At 36.0% G+C, this 19,365-nt stretch overlaps 1 protein-coding gene across 1 annotated transcript; it reads right to left on the reverse strand.

Annotated features, from left to right (window-relative positions):
* Positions 1-255: 255 nt before the first annotated feature.
* LOC136679312 (stromal cell-derived factor 1-like) lies at positions 256-17,329 on the reverse strand. Its single transcript, XM_066657762.1, has 4 exons — positions 17,098-17,329; positions 12,658-12,775; positions 6,386-6,469; positions 256-4,225 (listed from the first exon to the last, which is right to left on the reverse strand). The coding sequence occupies exons 1-4, from the start codon at positions 17,162-17,164 to the stop codon at positions 4,195-4,197; spliced, it is 300 nt and encodes a 99-aa protein (XP_066513859.1). The 5' UTR covers positions 17,165-17,329; the 3' UTR covers positions 256-4,194.
* Between the last annotated feature and the right edge of the window lie 2,036 nt (positions 17,330-19,365).

Here is a 19,365-nt window from a genome sequence, read left to right on the forward strand (position 1 = left end):
TGTGTGTGTGTGTGTGTGTAGAGTAATTACTCTGAATTTAGACAGCTGGCTGAGCAGACTGTGAGGTCTCTAATTTCAGCGTGGTGGTCCATGTTTGTGCCCCGAATTTTCTCAGTTATTCAGACTCAAGTTTCTTCAGTTTTACTTTTTCACAAGTCTGAAATAAAGTCCCTTCCAAATGAATGTTAATAAATTTTATTTATCAACGATTCTAATGAAAGCAATTGCTTAGGAACACATTAGCAACCACCTGGAACAATGGGTAATAATAGAATAGAATAGAATAGAATAGAATAGAAGAGAATAGAATAGAATACAACATAATATAATATTGTTATTGTGAACCATTGCAACTCAGTAAACATTTTTGAGCATATCATGGATATTGTCAATGTTTAGAGAACATTAATAAACTTCTTTTTGTAAATAGAATCTAGTTATTTTCTGGAACAGATGTGTCTTTTTTCTCTGTACTGTCCTGTAAAATATGTTATGAAATGTTGTAATATTGTGTATGAATAAAAGTATTCTGTTATATTTTTGCCAGAAAAAAAAACTTTATGTGTTTGGAGCTTTTTAACATGTTTCTGAAGGAATGTGTAAGGAGTGTCCACTGAATATTCAGAGATATGTAAAAAGTTCAACTCTGGTAAATTTCAGACAGATGCCAGTGCTTGTCTTTAATACGTTTAATGAAAAAAAGTGACTAAATATATTCAATTTCAAATAATTATTACAATCGGTAAGCATATAGTGGAATAACAATAAGAATGTTCTACATGAAGATCTTTATGCAGAAAACTTCCTCAAGGATTCTCCTTCACATTGTCTGGGGATTGGGTTCTATAGCACCTGATTTACAATAAATGACTAGCTTGACACTGCTTGATAGGGGCTGGGGTCAATTCCATGAAATTCTAAGACAGTAGGTTTAATAAAGCTGCGCTAAACACCAATTAACAATGGATGCACCGATATAAATTTAAGTACATATTTGTTGGATTTTATATGTGCAATGATTTTTTTCCCCAACCCAATTTTAGTCATTGTCACTCCACCCACTACTTATCTGTCCTGGAAACAAAGCTTGCTCCCAAGCTGGGAGAGTGAAAGTTAAAACAAATTTGCTCAAAAACATATACCTCCAACATATCATGTCAACCTTTCTTAACAAAAGGGTAATTGGACAACCCAAGATGTCTTAATGGAACATTAAAAAATTCTGTTATATCACCTGCTTACTTTTTACCAGCTTGTTTTGCATAGCAGCATGTTGAATGCTGGAGGAAAGTGAAAGCAATTTTGGCAACAAAGATACAATGGATGGATGGTTATATCATCACCAGTGACTGAGCCCTGGAACTTCTTTTGTAAAGCAGAAACTGGAATTCATAACTGGATACAAATTTCCAGTTATGCACCAAATTGGCTTCAATAAATTGCTGCATCTTTAAATCATATGGATTTACCCCATGACCAATTTGTTCAAGACTGTATCCCACCAATTCCTTGAATGTCAGCTGTGTTAAACTACAATCCTCTACTCATACATTTGGAAGACTGTGCTCCAAGTATTTGACCCCAGACTGCTCTTTTCTGTATTTAAGGCCATTCAATTTTGTAGAAAGCCCTAGGCAGCATTTACACCAGGGCCTTTTTAATGGGACGTTTTAGTTTTTTCTAAAGTAAAGTAAAATTCAGCAAATGGGAATATAAAAAACTAAACAAAACCCAAAGGACATGCACAGCAGTGAAGCGCTTACTGGAGAGGTCTGATAAAAACCACATGTTTGGATATTTTTCCATAACCTTGGAAAGCCTTCAGAAATCATATCGCCATGTTATTTTTCTTACATCATTACACTTTTAAAAGTGATATGTTTTCATATTGCTTACATGAATAATTTTTGTTCAGATATTACGAAACAGTAATTGGAATGAGTACAACACTTCATATTCTCCCATGTATATTTACTAAGAGCATATATGGCACAGATATAAAAATAACATAACTTTTGTAGAAACCCCTCTCACATTTTAAGTGTCTCAGTAGGACACATTGTTTTGCAAAATACAAATTGAGAAATTTGCTGAATGGGAGTAAATGTGTTCTTATCGTGTACTATTTTGTTATACTAGGCCAAACAGCAAAATACTATTAATATGTACAATATTGCTTCTTTTAAGTTCTGAATCTGCAGTATGGGTCACATTATGCCCTTTTATTTCTATGTGTACTACAGAGCAAACCTTAAAGGGAAATTCCACCTTTAAACAGACCCACAATTTTTTTTTAAATCCTACTTGATTAAATAATTACAAAAACAAATGTTCTTCAGTGATATGAAACATTATGTTATTGAGATAGTTTCTAATTCAGAATTTCAGAGTACTGGTGAATGCAACCAGGCCTCTAAAAGCTTCTCTGAAATGTATTAAATGTTATATATTAAATGTTATGCATGAAGCTGTGTTTTATGATCATTTTAATATAAGCTTTTGACCTGAAAAATAACAGTGAAATTCCCCTTTAACGTTCACACAAAATGGGATAGAAATCATTTGTTACCAATAATTTGTTAACATGAAATTTAGGTCAGCACAAAACCAGATTATGTAAAAATGAATGCTTCTACACAAAATGAGTACAAATGTTTTGGGGGTTCCAGCTTTTCTTTTAGACAATAATATTTTCTCAAAAAACTGATATGATTCAAGGTTAAAATATAAAAGATTAAAGCCACTGTTTGTAAGAACATATACACACTAAAATGTTGAGAAGCAGCTGCCCAGAGAATGGATTGCATTGATGTGAAAGTTGCATTGTCATTGTTGTGCATGTTTAATGCACTGATTTCAGACATTTATTCATCATTAAGCCTCTCAAACCCCCCCCAAAAAAAAAAATTCAGTGCATGGCTTTCCCTCTGGAGTCTAGTTATATGATTTGCAACTTTTAAAGCAGTAGTTTTGTGAAAAGTTCAATTTACGCAATTTCCCCTTAAGGTGACATTTTTGGGATTGTTTTAAAAATGTGTGGCCACAGTACAATATATTGAGGCCACAAAATATTAGATTGAAATTTGAGTAAAAATTATTGTTGTTAATGTGGTGTACTTTTCCCAATTTTTAAAAATAATGATGTCATACAGTGTAAGAAAGTCTACTTTATTTCATGTATTGCTGGAGCTACAAGCAAAGCTACATAGCTAACAAGTAATGAAATCTTCAGCAGCACTCTCTAATATTGTTACAAAACTGCAAAACTTAAGTGAGTGTTTATATTTGGTGAGAGAAGCAATAAATATATTATTTTATTTCTTTCACATTCTGGAGTGGTCTCTTAGTGGACGCTGTTAATTAATTATTGATGGCTATCTATAAAAAAGCATCTGCATACATCAGGACTTGGGGAGTGAGCAATACACTGAGCTGACAACCCTGGGAACACAGAGATGGATAAATTGTTAGCTACATTAGTTCCAGCAACACTGAATTACCAAATTAAGACACCACATACGGCTGATTACATTTGAGATAAGAGGGAAATTGTGTAATTTCAGTGTTTCAGTAACAAAGTACAGAAGTACTGGTGGCCTATAACCCAATGTAGCTGCATTATTTAGCATGTGGCTGTGGTTTTAACCCTAGACTCAAATCACTCTCTATCATTGCTTTCTATCTCTTTCTGTCTCTCCTTTAGGCTTCTCTTTCCCTCACTTATATAACACAATGCAAAGATCAGCTGGCATTTTCAAATTTTCTTCAAACCAGATAATGGAGATGCAATGTGTTGTCCCAACAGAAGCAATATCCCCTTTCCCTCCTTTAACATGTTAAGTTTCCTTTCACAGCTTATACAGAACCAAAGGCACACACCTGATACATGTTTCATTGCTCTTTTCAGTCCAAAACACAATGGGAATATTTGTCTCACATTTCGCTTGACCACACAGTCACTCGGTTCTGTATATTACGTGTGTGAGAAGCATCTTGTTGGTGTTTGGTGAAGCTGCAGTCCAATGGGGTGAAGAATTAAATGCGTTTTTAGGCGAAGTGCTGTTTGTGCAAGCAGTCCACAGACTGTGTGTATGTATGTGTGTGGGTGTGTGTGAGGAAGGTGCTTTCGTGATACATTATGTCTGTAGAGATCAAAGACACACAGATTCTCCATATCTCCTTCCACAGGTGTCTTTAGTTATCACGATTTCTCGACTTCTTTATCCTGAAAGAGAGAGAGAGAGTCAAAATTATTTGTGCTCATACTAAAATATGCTGTAACTTAATTTTAAATAATTAAAATAAAATATTTTTTTTATATAGTTAATTGCTATGATAATTAATTCAATTTAAAATACATATCTCCTCTTACAATAAAAAAAAGCGCAAAGTAAATTAATCAGAAATGTATTTGGTCCCTAGTTATGTGGTTAATTTTGGCAATACATAAAAAATTTTGTTATTTACAAAGCAGCAAAAATTAGTTTAAATTAACAGTTAAACTATATAAAAAACAAAGAGTATTTGATAGTGGCCAAAAGTTTATTTAATTGTATCATGCAAAAAGAAACCAATTTTATTGGTCTGATTTATTGTTTTGTTTACAAGCTAAGGTTGTCATCAGGCCATAACCTTGTATTTCAGCAGCAGTTGGTGCTGGCAGGGTGGCAGGAATTTCAGAATACAGGTTTATTTGCCATTCAAATATTTTCCGTGTGAGCTTTTAGCAGCAGAAATGTATAAGCAGTGATAACCATCTCTAGAACCACAGAGTTTTCACTGTTGCTGATGATAATCAGGGTATAACAGCTGTGGGTCACATTTTACAGGAGATATCATTGCTGTCCAAAGAAAAACAGTATCTCCAAAACAGTAACTTTATAAGAGAAAAAAAAACTTCTTAACTTTCAGTGGATGTCAATATAAAAATATTTTATTCCATTCCATTCCAAGTAATTTTGCAGCATATCTTTCTGAATGAACCATTCAAATGATGTAACACACTAAAAATGGACAAAAAATGGAGATGCATGAGATGCATGTTTTCTTCAGACAGCAACAATATGTAAAATAGGTCTCTTTTCCATTGCAGGGTGGTACCTACTCAACTCAGCTTAGCATGCCTCAACTAATCTTTTAGCCAACAGTAGTGAATTCATCCAAAACGAGAACAACATATTTACCTAAAGGCCCTTTACATCAACAAATCTCAAGCAGTAACTCTGAAACCAAGACTTGTGAGGCTATAGACTTGTTCCCTATAGCCCTGCACACTTAAAGCCCCAAAGACAGGCAAAGGACCAAGGGATGCCACATTACATTCAGAAACACAGTCACTGTGGTGGTTCCCCTTAAGGATATATATTCTGTACTTTTAATTAATGAACACAATTGTATCATATACTGTTATAATTGTATATTTTAAAATTGTGTTGATTTCATATTCATCATGTCATCTCTAGGACTTATAAATAACTTCTTAAGAAATAAATAATAATTTCTTAGTTATTTAATTCTGAATAGATTTATAATAAATTCTTACAAATATTCACCTCACCTTCTGGAGAAGAATATGTAATATACATTTAGGAACCAAAACCGGAATTTAAAGCCACTGTTGTACCTTTAGTGTACCTACATTTACACTGTTTGTACCTTTAGTGACAATAACTTGTTTTCTGTGACTGTATATTGTACACCTTTATACCTATCTTTATATTTAGTAATACCTCAGTGTCACTGCTTAACTGAGAATAGCCCGCTGGCTAAAAATGTCCAGCCAACAGTGTCCTGTGTCCACTGATAAAATTCTAGAAGATGACCAACACAAACTTTGCAGCAACAGATGAGCTACTGTCTCTGACTTTACATCTACAAGGTGGACCAGCAAGGTAGTGTTTGATAAGCCAGTGATTGTAAATTCCAGCAGCACTGCTGCATCTTATCCACTCATATCTGCATAACACACAGTGTCACTCCAGTGCTGAGAATGATACACCACCAAAAATAATACATATTCTACAAATACTGTTCCTATGGTAACTGCGGTCAGAGTTTCATTTTTACTTTATCAGTCCATGGTGCATGTTTCCAAAATGCCTCAATCTCTTTGTTTTGCATACTTCAGATGATGAATTTTGTCACAGGTAAGGTGTTCTTCTTCTGACCATTCCATTCAGATCTTGTTTGTGGGACAAACCCTAATTTAGCCCAAATGTAGTCAGCAAAGAAAAATGTGGTGTCTTAAGATGGCCTCTTTTGTTTTACCTTGATAAACTGATAAGTATAACAGTATAATACATATAAGTATAGCATAATTTAGCTTCAGAAAGTGATGGATGCTGTTTCTCACATAACATAATTTTTCTCCTGAGTTTCTGCTTACTTGTTAATGGTATTCTTCAGGTACTGCTGCAGCCATTTAGTCTTGGGGTTGATGCACACTTCTCTGTTGTTTTTCAGCTTGGCACTGAGCAAGAGACAGATAGAGAGAGAGAGAGAGAGAGAGAGAGAGAGAGAGAGAGAGGGGCTTGGTGAGCTTAATAGTGAAGTAATGAATGTAAGAGGGTGAAAAATGATCTGGGACTGGGACTGGCCATGAGAGAGAGAGACAGGGACAGAGACCGAGACCATTAGGGAAAGCTATCAGATGCATTAAGGAGACCTCTCCATTGTCCACTGGACCTAGTGCTGGTAATGAGAGCATTGAGCCGCTAAGAGAGAGGGATCTGTTACAGAAGGGTGGAGGAAGAACGAGTGTTTTCTCTTCCCTCCATGCTCCTGCACTGTATTTTATCAGATCACGGCTTGAACACTGTGCTGCCTGAAATGTAGCTTAACATCTGGCTGCACTTAAAGGGTCCATTTTATGGAAAAACTGCAAAAAAACAAAAAACAAAAAAAAACAAAAACCCTGCAATAAAGGGACTTTTCAGCTGTAACCAAAAATGGATATTTAAATAGATAATTTAAGTACAATTCAGAATTCTGTTGCAAAAATACAAAAAATACACTAAACATCCAATATGTTTTTAATATTTTTGTTAAATAAAGGTATTAGTAGGTACATTATTAAAGTGTATCAACAGCTTGTTGTGCATTAACAGCTTATACTCTGCTGGGAAAGTTTTCAGAACCAATGTTGTACATTGCTGTAAGGATATGATTGCATTGAGGCACAGCAGTATTATTATTCATTCATCCATTGTCTGCAACCGCTTATCCAATTCAGGGTCGCAGTGAAAAGTACAAAGCGGGAACACACCCTGGAGGCAGCACCAGTCTTTCACAGGTCAAAACACACACACACACACACACACACACACACACACCTATAGACACACACCTATGGACACACACCTATGGACACATTTGAGTTGGCAGTTCACCTACCGACGTCTTTGGACCATGGGAGGAAACCGGAGCACCTGGAGGAAACCCACGTGGACACACCAAACTCCTCACAGACAGTCACATGGAGCCAGACTCGACCTCACAACCCCAGGACCCTCGAGCTGTGTGACAGCGACACTACCTGCTGCTCCACCGTGCTGCCCGCAGCATGATTATGCATATAATATTATACATTGTATTCCATTTAAATATCAGGCAATGCATTTTTTGCCAATACAAAATACATGCAGCCAAGGAGCTACCTCCATGTAAACGCCTATCCATCCATCCATCCATTATCTGTAACCGCTTATCCAATTTAGGGTCGCGGGGGGTCCAGAGCCTACCTGGAATCATCGGGCGCAAGGCGGGAATACACCCTGGAGGGGACGTCAGTCCTTCACAGGGCAACACAGACACACACACATTCACTCACACACTCACACCTACGGACACTTTCGAGTCGCCAATCCACCTGCAACGTGTTTTTTTGGACTGTGGGAGGAAACCGGAGCACCCGGAGGAAACCCACGCGGACACGGGGAGAACACACTAACTCCTCACAGACAGTCACCCGGAGCGGGAATCGAAGCCACAACTTCCAGGCCCCTGGAGCTGTGTGATAGCGACACTACCTGCTGCTCCACCGTGCTGCCCGCAGCATGATTATGCATATAATATTATACATTGTATTCCATTTAAATATCAGGCAATGCATTTTTTGCCAATATAAAATACATGCAGCCAAGGAGCTACCTCCATGTAAACGCCTAGTTATCTTTTAATTAATTTCCATTGAATTAAAACATATGACATAACAGTAGTACTAACTATTAAATAAAGTCACTGGCAAAGTACATGCATAACCAGAGCCACCAGTATCTACACACACACACACAAACACACACACAGATGTGAGATGAGGTTCTATTCTGAGTTGGTCAGTGAGTGATGAAGGAAATGTCAGGGAGCAGCTTGGTTTGCTGGAGCTGGACCTCCAGTGATTGATGATCTTTCAGTAATCAGTAATGCAGAGAGCATGACTTCTCACCTCGATGTGGAGAAACACACACACACACACACACACACACACACACACACACAAACACATGCACTTTACAGATACACATACATACACATAAAGTACAGGGCAAAATCAGTGAACACCCTTCATACATTTCAGCTTCAAAAACTTAAATGTATCTTAAATGTGGGACATTTAAAATCCCTGCAAGATTTGGTGTTGCACCAAAAATGTTCCCATCAGATGAATAGCACTTAAAGCTTTCATCTTTGAGAGAGAGAGAGAGAGAGAGAGAGAGAGAGAGAGGGAAAAAATCAAGTCCCAGCCTCCCTTCAGATCTGAAACAGTCCACATCTGTGAGAAATCGAGACATGAAAAGTGTCCAGATTTGTTTGAAAATCCGATAGCAACAAAGCTCTTGAAAAGACTGGAAGCTGTAATAAAGGAAAATTGTGAGCAAAATAAAATACGGAAAATTTTGAAATTATGTTTATTCATTGGATTCAGTGTTATTTCTGCTAATTGTATTGGGTTTTCTGCTTGATTTTCCAGAAACTGAAGAATAAATTATTTTATCACTTAGTGGCTGTTTTGATTGAAAAATAAACTTAATACTTTCTCTTTCTGTGTTCTATGTGATCACCAGCATAAATACTTTTTAAAAAATGCTGCTAAGCATGCATACATTTCACACCTACAATACACACACACACACACAAACACAGAGAGGAAGCCATCACACATAAAACTGCATTTTAAAAAATAATAACTTTGATGTAATATGTAAATTTTGGTACAATTTGTAAATAATACAAAAATGTATCATATATAGAAAAAAAAAAAAAATATATATATATATAGAAAAAAAGTCCATATACAGAAACTAGCGAAAACACACCAAAAATTATTCATAGTTCATTCAATTTGAGTTTTACTCAAACTATATAGGGTTGTCATTTGCTGGCGTATTATACACTAATCAGCCAAAACATTAATGCTATCTACTGGTTTCTAAATATTTTGCCCCTTTACCTGCTCTGCTGACACACCACCACCAAGACATTATAACCCAAATAATGCCTGTTTTATCATAATAATTATACTTCCTGTATACTGTATTATCTCTCACAATCTCCGCCGAAACCAACACATCACACCTCTGCGCCAAAAGGTCATGTGTGAGCATTAACAGCTCTGAGGCCAAGGGCTCACACAGCTCTGCAAATTAACCACATCCACACTCAGTACGCCCACACACACACACACACACTGCTCCCCCTCAACAAATGGTCACTGCAGCAATCACCCAGTCCAATCCCAACTTAACCCCACATCAGCTCTTCAGTTCAAACACCATCATAATTAGATCCATGTTTACTGTCCAGCCTTTGGCTTTTTTGAGACTTAACTGCACTAGGAGGTAGTTTTGTTGAATATTCATTAGTCTCTCCTACACGTCATCAGTGTCAAGACCTCACATCATCCCGTTGGTTATTTGCAGTGTATAAAAACATTTATGCTTAAGGTGTAGTAAATGGATTAATTTTATTATGAAGAAAGTTTGGTCAGTTTTTATTTGTCCATTGTTTTATCAGCTAATTTTTTTCAAAGTAGGTAAATAACAAAAGGAAAAAAAAACATAAAAGGTATAGTTGATACAACTTCAGGTTTCTTCAAACAGATAACGTTTAAAAATATCTGCTTATTGTGTCATCAAACCTGTTTCATTAACAAAAGTGATAAAAATGTAACCAATCAAAAAAAAGAAAACCCTACCCGTAACTGTTCCATCAAAAGCTGATGTGAGAGTCTCGCAACTACAGTAAACATTCTCCCGCTTCTGTTAAACCTGACACAGCCAATCAGCTTCAAGGTCATTAGGACATCATCAGCCATGACAGCTGGAATATGAATTGTTTCAAGATTCCTCAATAGAGATGTAAAGGACAATAATTCTGAAATATTTTAACATAGAAAATGTATAAATGGCATTCATTCATTCATTCATTCATTCATTCATTCATTCAATCATTCGTCTGATATTGTTTATCAAGTTCAGTGTCACGGTGGGTCCAGAGCCTACCCAGAATCATTGGGCGCAAAATAGGAACACACTCCGGAGGGGCCACCAGTCCTTCACAGGCGACACACACTCACACATTCACTCACACCTAGGTACACTTTTTTTTCCTGAAACCGGAGCACCCAGAGGAAATCCATGCGAACAAGGGGAGAACACTCGAAATGTTATGAGAATTAAAAATTGATAACACATATCCTAAAAATTATCTACAGATGTTTGTGGGTGAAATAAAGGGAAATAAAGCAAAGAAATTAATATATTTTAAAAAATAATAATTATTATAATTTATATGTATTACGATGCAGCCATTGAAGCCCTTTAAACACTGTGTTCCTTGGAAAAAAATATAAGTTTGAGGCCTGATTGTAAAAAGATGTATGAAGTGAACTGGCAATGCTTTGTGTGTGTGTGTGTGTGTGTGTGTGTGTGTTATCTTTCATCAATGGATCTACAAAAGACAAGCTGAAGTACTTCCTCAAGGAAATAATCATTAGGTCAAAGTGCCTGAATTTGTATTTGTGTTCACCTTGCTTGAAGATCTTTTCCCCTCACACTGGGAAGGCTTGGCTAATGTGGAACATATTCGTCTAATAGTTGTGAACGTTTGAGGAGTGTGTTAGTGTTAGTGAGCGCTGAGAGGAAGAGGGGTCATTTAGGTCAGTAAGGTCAGAGTGGGACAGGACTTTGGCCCGAGGGAAATAACCTTCCTCGCTTGGACATCAGCTAAACTTCAGCTTTAGTTTATTTAGGAATTTATCCCTGAATCTGAAGTACTAAGGACTCAAAAATACCCTAGGGCAAGTGAAAGAAATATGGTAGTAAATCTAGCCCTCACACACACAAACACACAGGCTGTTTGCTGTTATCATTAACAGGCTGTGAGGTACTTACTACCTGCTGTTTCTGTCTCTCTCTACAGACACACTGCCGGCTGCCAATTAAATCTTCAAGACCACATACAGCACATCAAAAACACACTAAACAAACACATCACAATGACCTCGGCCAGTAGATTCAGCTTTCATTTAACCCTTTAGCCTCCTCCTTCTCACTAGCCTCCTCAAAAACTACACATTTGTTCACTTAGCAAATAATGTTGAATAGTACACTCACAATTTAAAGAATGTAATATTACAGAATAATTACCAAATCATTTTATTTATATTTATAATGAATGATTCTTCTCTGTTAAATTTTCTAGATAAACAATATCATGTCGATCCTAATTCAAAACACTTCCCTACTGCAGTTTCCCACTTACTGATGTGGTAAGGCCATGTGAATTTATTTCTTATAGCACCAAATATGCAAGAGAGTAATATAAGAAAGTGATATAAAAATATGAATACGACATGTAATGTAATGAAATGAAACTCATATACAAATAAATCAAGTTGAGAATAGTCAAGAATAGATTAGTATAGAGGATTCTGTGTAATGGATATAAAGATGCAAGTACTACCTATGTATGTATATGAATGAAATATTTTTAATCAGGATTTGACAATATTATTCTTATTTATTATTAATTATGTGCACAATAATGGCTTCAGAATAATAAGCTAAAGAAAAGTGCAAAAAACAAATTCATAGTCCTTTGGTTTTCGTGTATCTTGAATATGTTACTGACATACTATATATATTATGAAATTGACTGAAAATATTTTAATCATAAATCTGAAATAAAAAATATAAATACAAAGTTTGTACTAAGCATATATAACACAATACAGTTTCAGGTTATTGTACCAAATGTTTGGGAACTGCTCTATAGTTTGCTATTGGTCTGCTCATAATGTAAGTAATTAACATTCTCATCCAAAATAAAATGTACTGGAATGTCACTCATCAATGTACTGTAAACTGAAATCTTAAATGGCTGAAATAATCATGATTAATTCATCCCTCATATTTAGGGTATGTTTCCATGAATGTAAATTTATATGAATTTACTTATAAGTCACATTTTGAGTTTGTGATTTTTATGATTACAGATTGCATGAGCACATCAATATTCAGAGTGCATATGTTACAAATTATAATAGAAAATATAATAAATAAATATCTAATGTGGAAATATAGATTAGAATCCAAATATGCAGCAAAAACAACAACAACAAAAATAGATAGTGGAATTTAGTGTTTGAAAAGTACTTACATAACCTGGAATGGACAGTTGGGAGTGTGGAGGAACTTGATCTCGCGGATGCTCCTCTGTGGAACGGTGTTGGAGGTGATACGACACCAGCACCTTTCAACCAGACTGATGGGCTTCGCTGTGGAGAAACCATAAAAACAACAGTTCATCACTAAATATAGTTCAGAAGTTTAAAAAATGTAGGACATCACTCTACAAAGAATTTATTATTGTATCATCATTAGTGAAAAACATAGGCTTTCCCCACCAGGTTAGCCAAAATGGACCTTAATCCAGGGAGGGTGTGTCCTGCACTCATTTACACCTTCAAATCTCATGTCTTGTTTTCACATTAACCACAGCTCTTAATCATTTCTATCAGATCAATTCTGTCTTATTGTGCACTCTGATGTCAACCTGAGGAGAATGGGTTCCTTGTTTTGAGTCTTGGTTCCTCTCAAAATTTCTCTTGCTCTGAGGGAGTTTTTCCTTGCTCAAAGGAAGCTTGGACCTGGATCTCTGTAAAGCTGCTTTGTGATGACAGTCATTGTGAAAAACACTATAAAAATAGAATCAAATTAAATTTAGTGTGTGGTGTAATATACTGGGCAACACCAGTGACTTTAACTTGACCTGTCTTAGCAGAGTTCAATTTTTCATCTGGGTAAACACACCATACTACACCAGTAAAAGTGTTTTGCAAGACTTTATAACTGAACATATCTAGTTCTTGAACTGGTTCCATTCAGGATTCTTAGAACCTTGGTGCTATCCAGAGGTTTGCGCCACTTTTGATGGGAAGGAAGGATATTTCATAAACTGGGGGCATTGCAGTGTTGTTCACTTTCAGCATTTCTGTGGTTGAATTCAGTGTCCCCAGTTCAGTGCCTCTGTGTACATTTTGGTTATTCAGTTTTCACTTTGGAAAAGGACAAACGGAAAATTAGATGTACTTTGCTCCACTTCTCTCTGTTCACAGAGATGCTGTTTGTTTTAACCAGGACAGCACCAGAGTGATGAATAAATGAATACTGGCAGGATAGGTTCATGCTTAATCCACTGATTACATTGGGTTTAGGTCATAGTGATATGATATACATGTGTAAATGACGCTGAGTTTTGCCTGCTTAAGTTTGAATCCAGAGACATCTTGCTGAGCTTGAGAAAAGTAGCCTAAAAGTGAATATGCCTTGAGTTGCGCTTACCACAGCCCCAGAAAACACACAGATGGGGCATTTTCTTGTTTTTATTCCCTTGTGAATTACTTTTCAAATCAGAAATATAATAATGAGTTATTTCAATTTCAGAAAGAAAGGTTTCACAGCTCTATCTGGCTCTGGTCTTTTACCCAGCTCACCATCGAGGACAATATAACATATTGCAAATTACTCCAATCACACTGCACGATAATGCTTTATTTGAGGCTCTGTGCTCTTTCTAGACCTTCTTTAGACTGACGGCCTATAGACGTCCTCACGCTTCATGATGAAGAACATACTATTCTTTGATTCCAGTTGGGAATGAAAATTAGGTGCACGAACTGAAACAGAACTGGTTTCTCATTGGTGGAAATGGGTGAGGAGTTTGGTGTGTTCTCCCCATGACTGTGTGGGTTTACTCTGCGTGCTCAGGTCCCCCCCGCACAATCAAAAAACACACACCGGTAGATGGATTTGCTCTGTGAAAGTGTCCACAGCTGTGAGTGTGTGAGTGACTGGGTGAGTGGGTGATGCACTGTCCAGTGTGTGTTCCTGCTGCATCATTCTGGATGAACTCCAGACCCACAGTGACTCAGAGAGGATGAAGCTATTACATATGCATGAATGAAAGAAAGAATGTAATATGATAAGAATTAGAAGTCACTCTGGGTAAAAGCATCAGCCATATGTTGAAAATGTAAATTTTAAAGTAAAGGAAATGTTGAAAAAAGAACCAGAAATAACATGTAAGATGTACCAGGGTTGAATAAAAACATTCATCGACAAAATGTACATTTGAGAGACATTTTAAGAGAGTTTGGTTTGATGATTATATTTAATGTAGCAGCAGTACATTTTAATGATGAAATATAAACAAGCTTCCATATGTTTAAATGAAATTATAAATAAATATAGTAAATGCAGTGTTTCTATTTGGAACTCAGAACCCAGAACAAATTGAGATAATTCAAGTTTCTTTACACATTAATGGTTGTTGAAAGTGTCCTTTAAAAACTAAGATCTGTAGAAAACAAAAAGCAATTAGACCACTGATAGAAGCCAGGGACATATAGATCCAATAGTTTCTAAGAGTGTCATCTAGATTACATTTGTTTTCTATATATTTATTCCCTTGATTTTGGTTTTGAATATTGTATAAAATTAGAACATTATGCAATTATTTAGAATTATAACTGATTGTAATATATAACATCCCAGAAATATATCTACTTTTATGTACAAATAACTGTTAAACCTGAAGTCTTAAAATCACTTTCAAATGATTTCAACTGTGAATGCTACAAGAACATATATTTTAAATCACCGTTGTGCGACAAGTGATTTACAATTAAATTTAAATGAACCCTTGCAGTCATAAAACAGGGGCACCCCTTCAGATGTAGCAGCACATTCTTCAGCACATTTCCTTTTAACCTCTCCCTTTAGAGATAGCACGTCTGTGGAACTGTGTTCACCTGCGTCAACAGAAGAGCTGGGATCATTAAAAAGAGATTAGGCTGCCACTCTTGTTCTAGCATCCCCCTAACACGGTTTCTGGCTTTTCAATCTGCCGTCGTCAAGCAGAGAAGGACCCTCCAAAACCCTCCTAGTTAACAGGGAAAAAAGCATTTCTGTTCCAAGACCCTGCTCTCCAAGTTATTAGTGGGTCTGAGATTGAGTCCTTTGCATTTGATTAATAGTCTAAAGTGCATTTTCCATGTTGTTTCAAAGTCTTTAGCGTCTCCTTCAGTTGCAACCTTTCACAGACTTGGTCCTCAATCAAACACTAGCCAATGACTTCTATTATCATTTTTTTTTACTTCTCAGACGTAGAAATGGCTGAACTTTAGAGTCTTTTTTAGACAGTATTTTCTCCAGTCCGCCTCTAAAATGTCCATCTATACTGCCCATTACATTACCCTTTCTCATGTTAAATGATGTAGCCTTCCACACAAAACACCATGCCAAGTGAGCAGCAAAATAACCTTTCTTTAATTAGAAGGTAATGGGATGAAATCTTAAAGAAAAGCAAACAGCACATAATCAATCAGAATTCTGAAAAAAAAAATGTGGGCTTGAGAGCAGAGCAGAACTGAGAGTCTCAAAATATTCATGATGAAAGTTGCTTTGATGCAAGTAGTGCTTTACAGGTAAAATAATGACTTAATAATTGTCAAAATATAATTGTTAAAATATATTGATCTTTTGCTTGTAGAATCACATATAGTTTGCACATCAGGTTTTCACTGCCTCCCTTCAGTCCCAGTTTACAAACATCTACATATAGTATCACCAAAATTGAACAAACAACCTTCTTAATTTCCAATGGAAGTCAATGTAAAATTTTTGTATTGCATTTATATTACTTTATTAAGGATACATATTATTATTTTATAGCATTTCTATTGATCCATTCATTATAAATCTTTGCTAATATGTGAAGGACAGCAGCTGTGTTCAAATGATGTAGTAAACTAAAAAATCCACAAAAATGGAGATACATGATTTTAATTGGACAGCGACAGAGTGCTTTCTTGCAAAGGAGATTTATCAAAGAATTGGCAGGACTCATGAAAGACCTTTCCAACACTTTTTGTTGGTTCTCCATCAAGAAAAATATTTGCAATTTCAATTTGCAAGAGGGATTTTTATAAGTATTTTACGTATAAAGAAGTTTAGGAATCACATTTTTCTGGGAAATCCCAACTTTCAGAAAAGATTCTCTTGGTTATCTATAAAGGTTATTAAGTCACAGGTCCTACAAAAAAAAAAAAAAAAAAAAAAGAAAATAAAAACAACGTATCATGCTTTCCGAATTAAATACCTGTGCTCCACTACAGCTATTTACACAGCTTATTTAATTTATTTATTAGTTCCAGACATCATCTAGAGCAACAGGGATGCAAAGTACCTTACCATACTGCATGAAACCTCAAGAATCTGTGACCAAGGAGACAACCAAATCATAGCTTAATCTAAATATATACTGGTGTATACATTAAAGATTATGATACATGCCTAGTTTTTAGACTGGGATTGTGACTTAGAGCGAGCTATTTGTTAGTGCTTTCTCCAGTGAATGCCCTGTAAATCTTTTTGGATCTCACCAATCTAATTCAAGGATATCCACAGATCTAGCCTCACCTCAGTTTTGGTTTATTCTTGTAGATGAATGTTTAGTTAGGAAGCTATAATCACATATAAAACACTATGCTAACCATCTACCACTGATAAAATAGACATATAAGATCCAGTAGCTTACCTTCAATCTCAGGCTTCCACAAAGCCACTGTCAGGAACACCATCACGACAAGCACTTTGACATCCATAGTGAGAGTGGGTGCGAGAGAGAGAGCGTACTAGAGTACTCGTGTGAGAATGAATGTATGTGTGTAAGATTACGTGTGTGTGTGTATGTGGGGAGAGGCTTTGTCTTTCTCACGGCTGCCTCCAGCACACAATGTGGTGCCTCATAGCTCAGCTGAGTGTTAAGACTGAAGACTGAAGAGAAGGAAAGCACACCCACACATGAAGGAGGAGATGGGGATGGTAGAGAGAGAGGAAGAGGTGGGAGTCGGTGGGGGGGTAAGAGAGGGAGTATGAAAAAGCAGTTAATACAAAGAATGAAATAGAAGGAGAGAGAGAGAGAGAGAGAGAGAGAGAGAGAGAGAGAGAGAGAGAGAGAGAGAGAGAGAAAGGGAGAAAGTGAACGGATGTAGTGGACCTCCCTCAAACAGCTCCTTTGGTAAGACAAACTTCCCAGATTAACATGTCTTGTCTAAAACTCTTTGGCAGATGCTCTCTCTCTCTCTCTCTCTCTCTCTCTCTCTCTCTCTCTCTCTCACTTTTGTTTTTATCCCTCCCTCTACCTCCCTTTCTCTGTATATGCTATTGAATAAAACATTAAAATATTGTATATTTAAGAGATTAGGCGGGACACTACCTTGTTGCAACTACTACAAGAAACAAAAAAGTTCACTCATTTGTTATCTGTAACCGCTTATCCAGTTCATGGTCGCTGTGGTTTCGAAGCCTACTCTGAATTACTGGGCGCAAGGCAAGAACACACCCTGGAGGGGACTCACTCCTTTGGTCACTTTAGAGTGGGCAATCCACCTACCAACGTGTGTTTTTGGACCGCGGGAGGAAACCGGAGCACCCGGAGAAAACCCATGTAGACACGGGAGGAACACCAAACTTGGAGCGAGGCTCGAACCCACAACCCAAGGACTCTGTAGCTGTGTGGCTGTGACACTACCTGCTAGCTGTGTGCTGCCCCAAAAGGAAGAGAATCAAATAATAATATTGAAAATATTAATATTAATAATAATAATAACAACAACAATACTACTACTACTACTACTATTACTACTACTACTACTACTACTAATAATAATAATAATAGTAATAATAGTAATAATAATAATAATCATAATAATAATAATAACAACATATTTCCCAACTCTCCTCTCCCATGTGTGCCTTAACATAATATTGTCATAGTGGGTTCTTTGTTATTACAGTTTGGTGCTCTGTTGGTGTTGTTTGTGGGGGGCTATTGACTTTCCTATATCTGCAGGTAATCTCTAACCTATTTTGTTTTTAAAACAAACTCCTTTACTATCTGTTTTATGCTCAGAAAAAACTGCATTATATTTAACAATTTAATTTATTAATTAATTTTAAAGAAAGTGTGTCCAAGTGAATTTGGCTAAATCTTAAGGGAATATTTTGTATTCCATATAAAAAATAAATAGAAACAATAATTCATTTTAATATTATTTTATTATATTTATTTATACTTTAGTCCTGAAGGATACTTTTCCCCCCTCCTGAGTATTAATTTAGTATAGCTACAGTCTCCAAATTAATTTTATTATTACTAAGTTATATATTCTATGTTTATCTTATACATTAAAAAAGGTTTTATATTGTAGAAGAAACTATCAAATGACAGTCTCTATCAGTTACAATAAGAACTGTAGGACTGGTTGTCAATGTATTTATGTGTGTGTGTGTGTGTGTGTGTGTGTGTGTGTGTGTGTGTGTGTGTGTGTGTGTGTGTTTTATTGGTCTGTTTTTAAAGCATCCTGCTGAGAATTGGCTGCTGCTAATCCTCCTCCTCACTCCACACTATCACCTCTACCACCAAGCATTATCACCTCTTAAAAGAGTACTAAGTCATTTTTACCACCAACATGTAGAAAGGAATTGTCATGAAAGTGATTGTTTTTTACTTTTCCATTTTTTCTATGTAGCACCACTCTCATGTATGGCAAGCCAAACAGGAAATATTTAATGAACTTTGATATATATAGAATGAAAGTTGATATATATGGAATGAACGCTGATATATATAGAATGAAAGTTGATATATATAGAATGAACTTTGATATATATAGAATGAAAGTTGATATATATAGAATGAAAGTTGATATATATAGAATGAACTTTGATATATATAGAATGAAAGTTGATATATATAGAATGAACGCTGATATATATAGAATGAACTTTGATATATATAGAA

The sequence above is a fragment of the Hoplias malabaricus genome, chromosome Y (genome assembly GCF_029633855.1).
Source record: "Hoplias malabaricus isolate fHopMal1 chromosome Y, fHopMal1.hap1, whole genome shotgun sequence".
Lineage (NCBI taxonomy): Eukaryota > Metazoa > Chordata > Actinopteri > Characiformes > Erythrinidae > Hoplias > Hoplias malabaricus.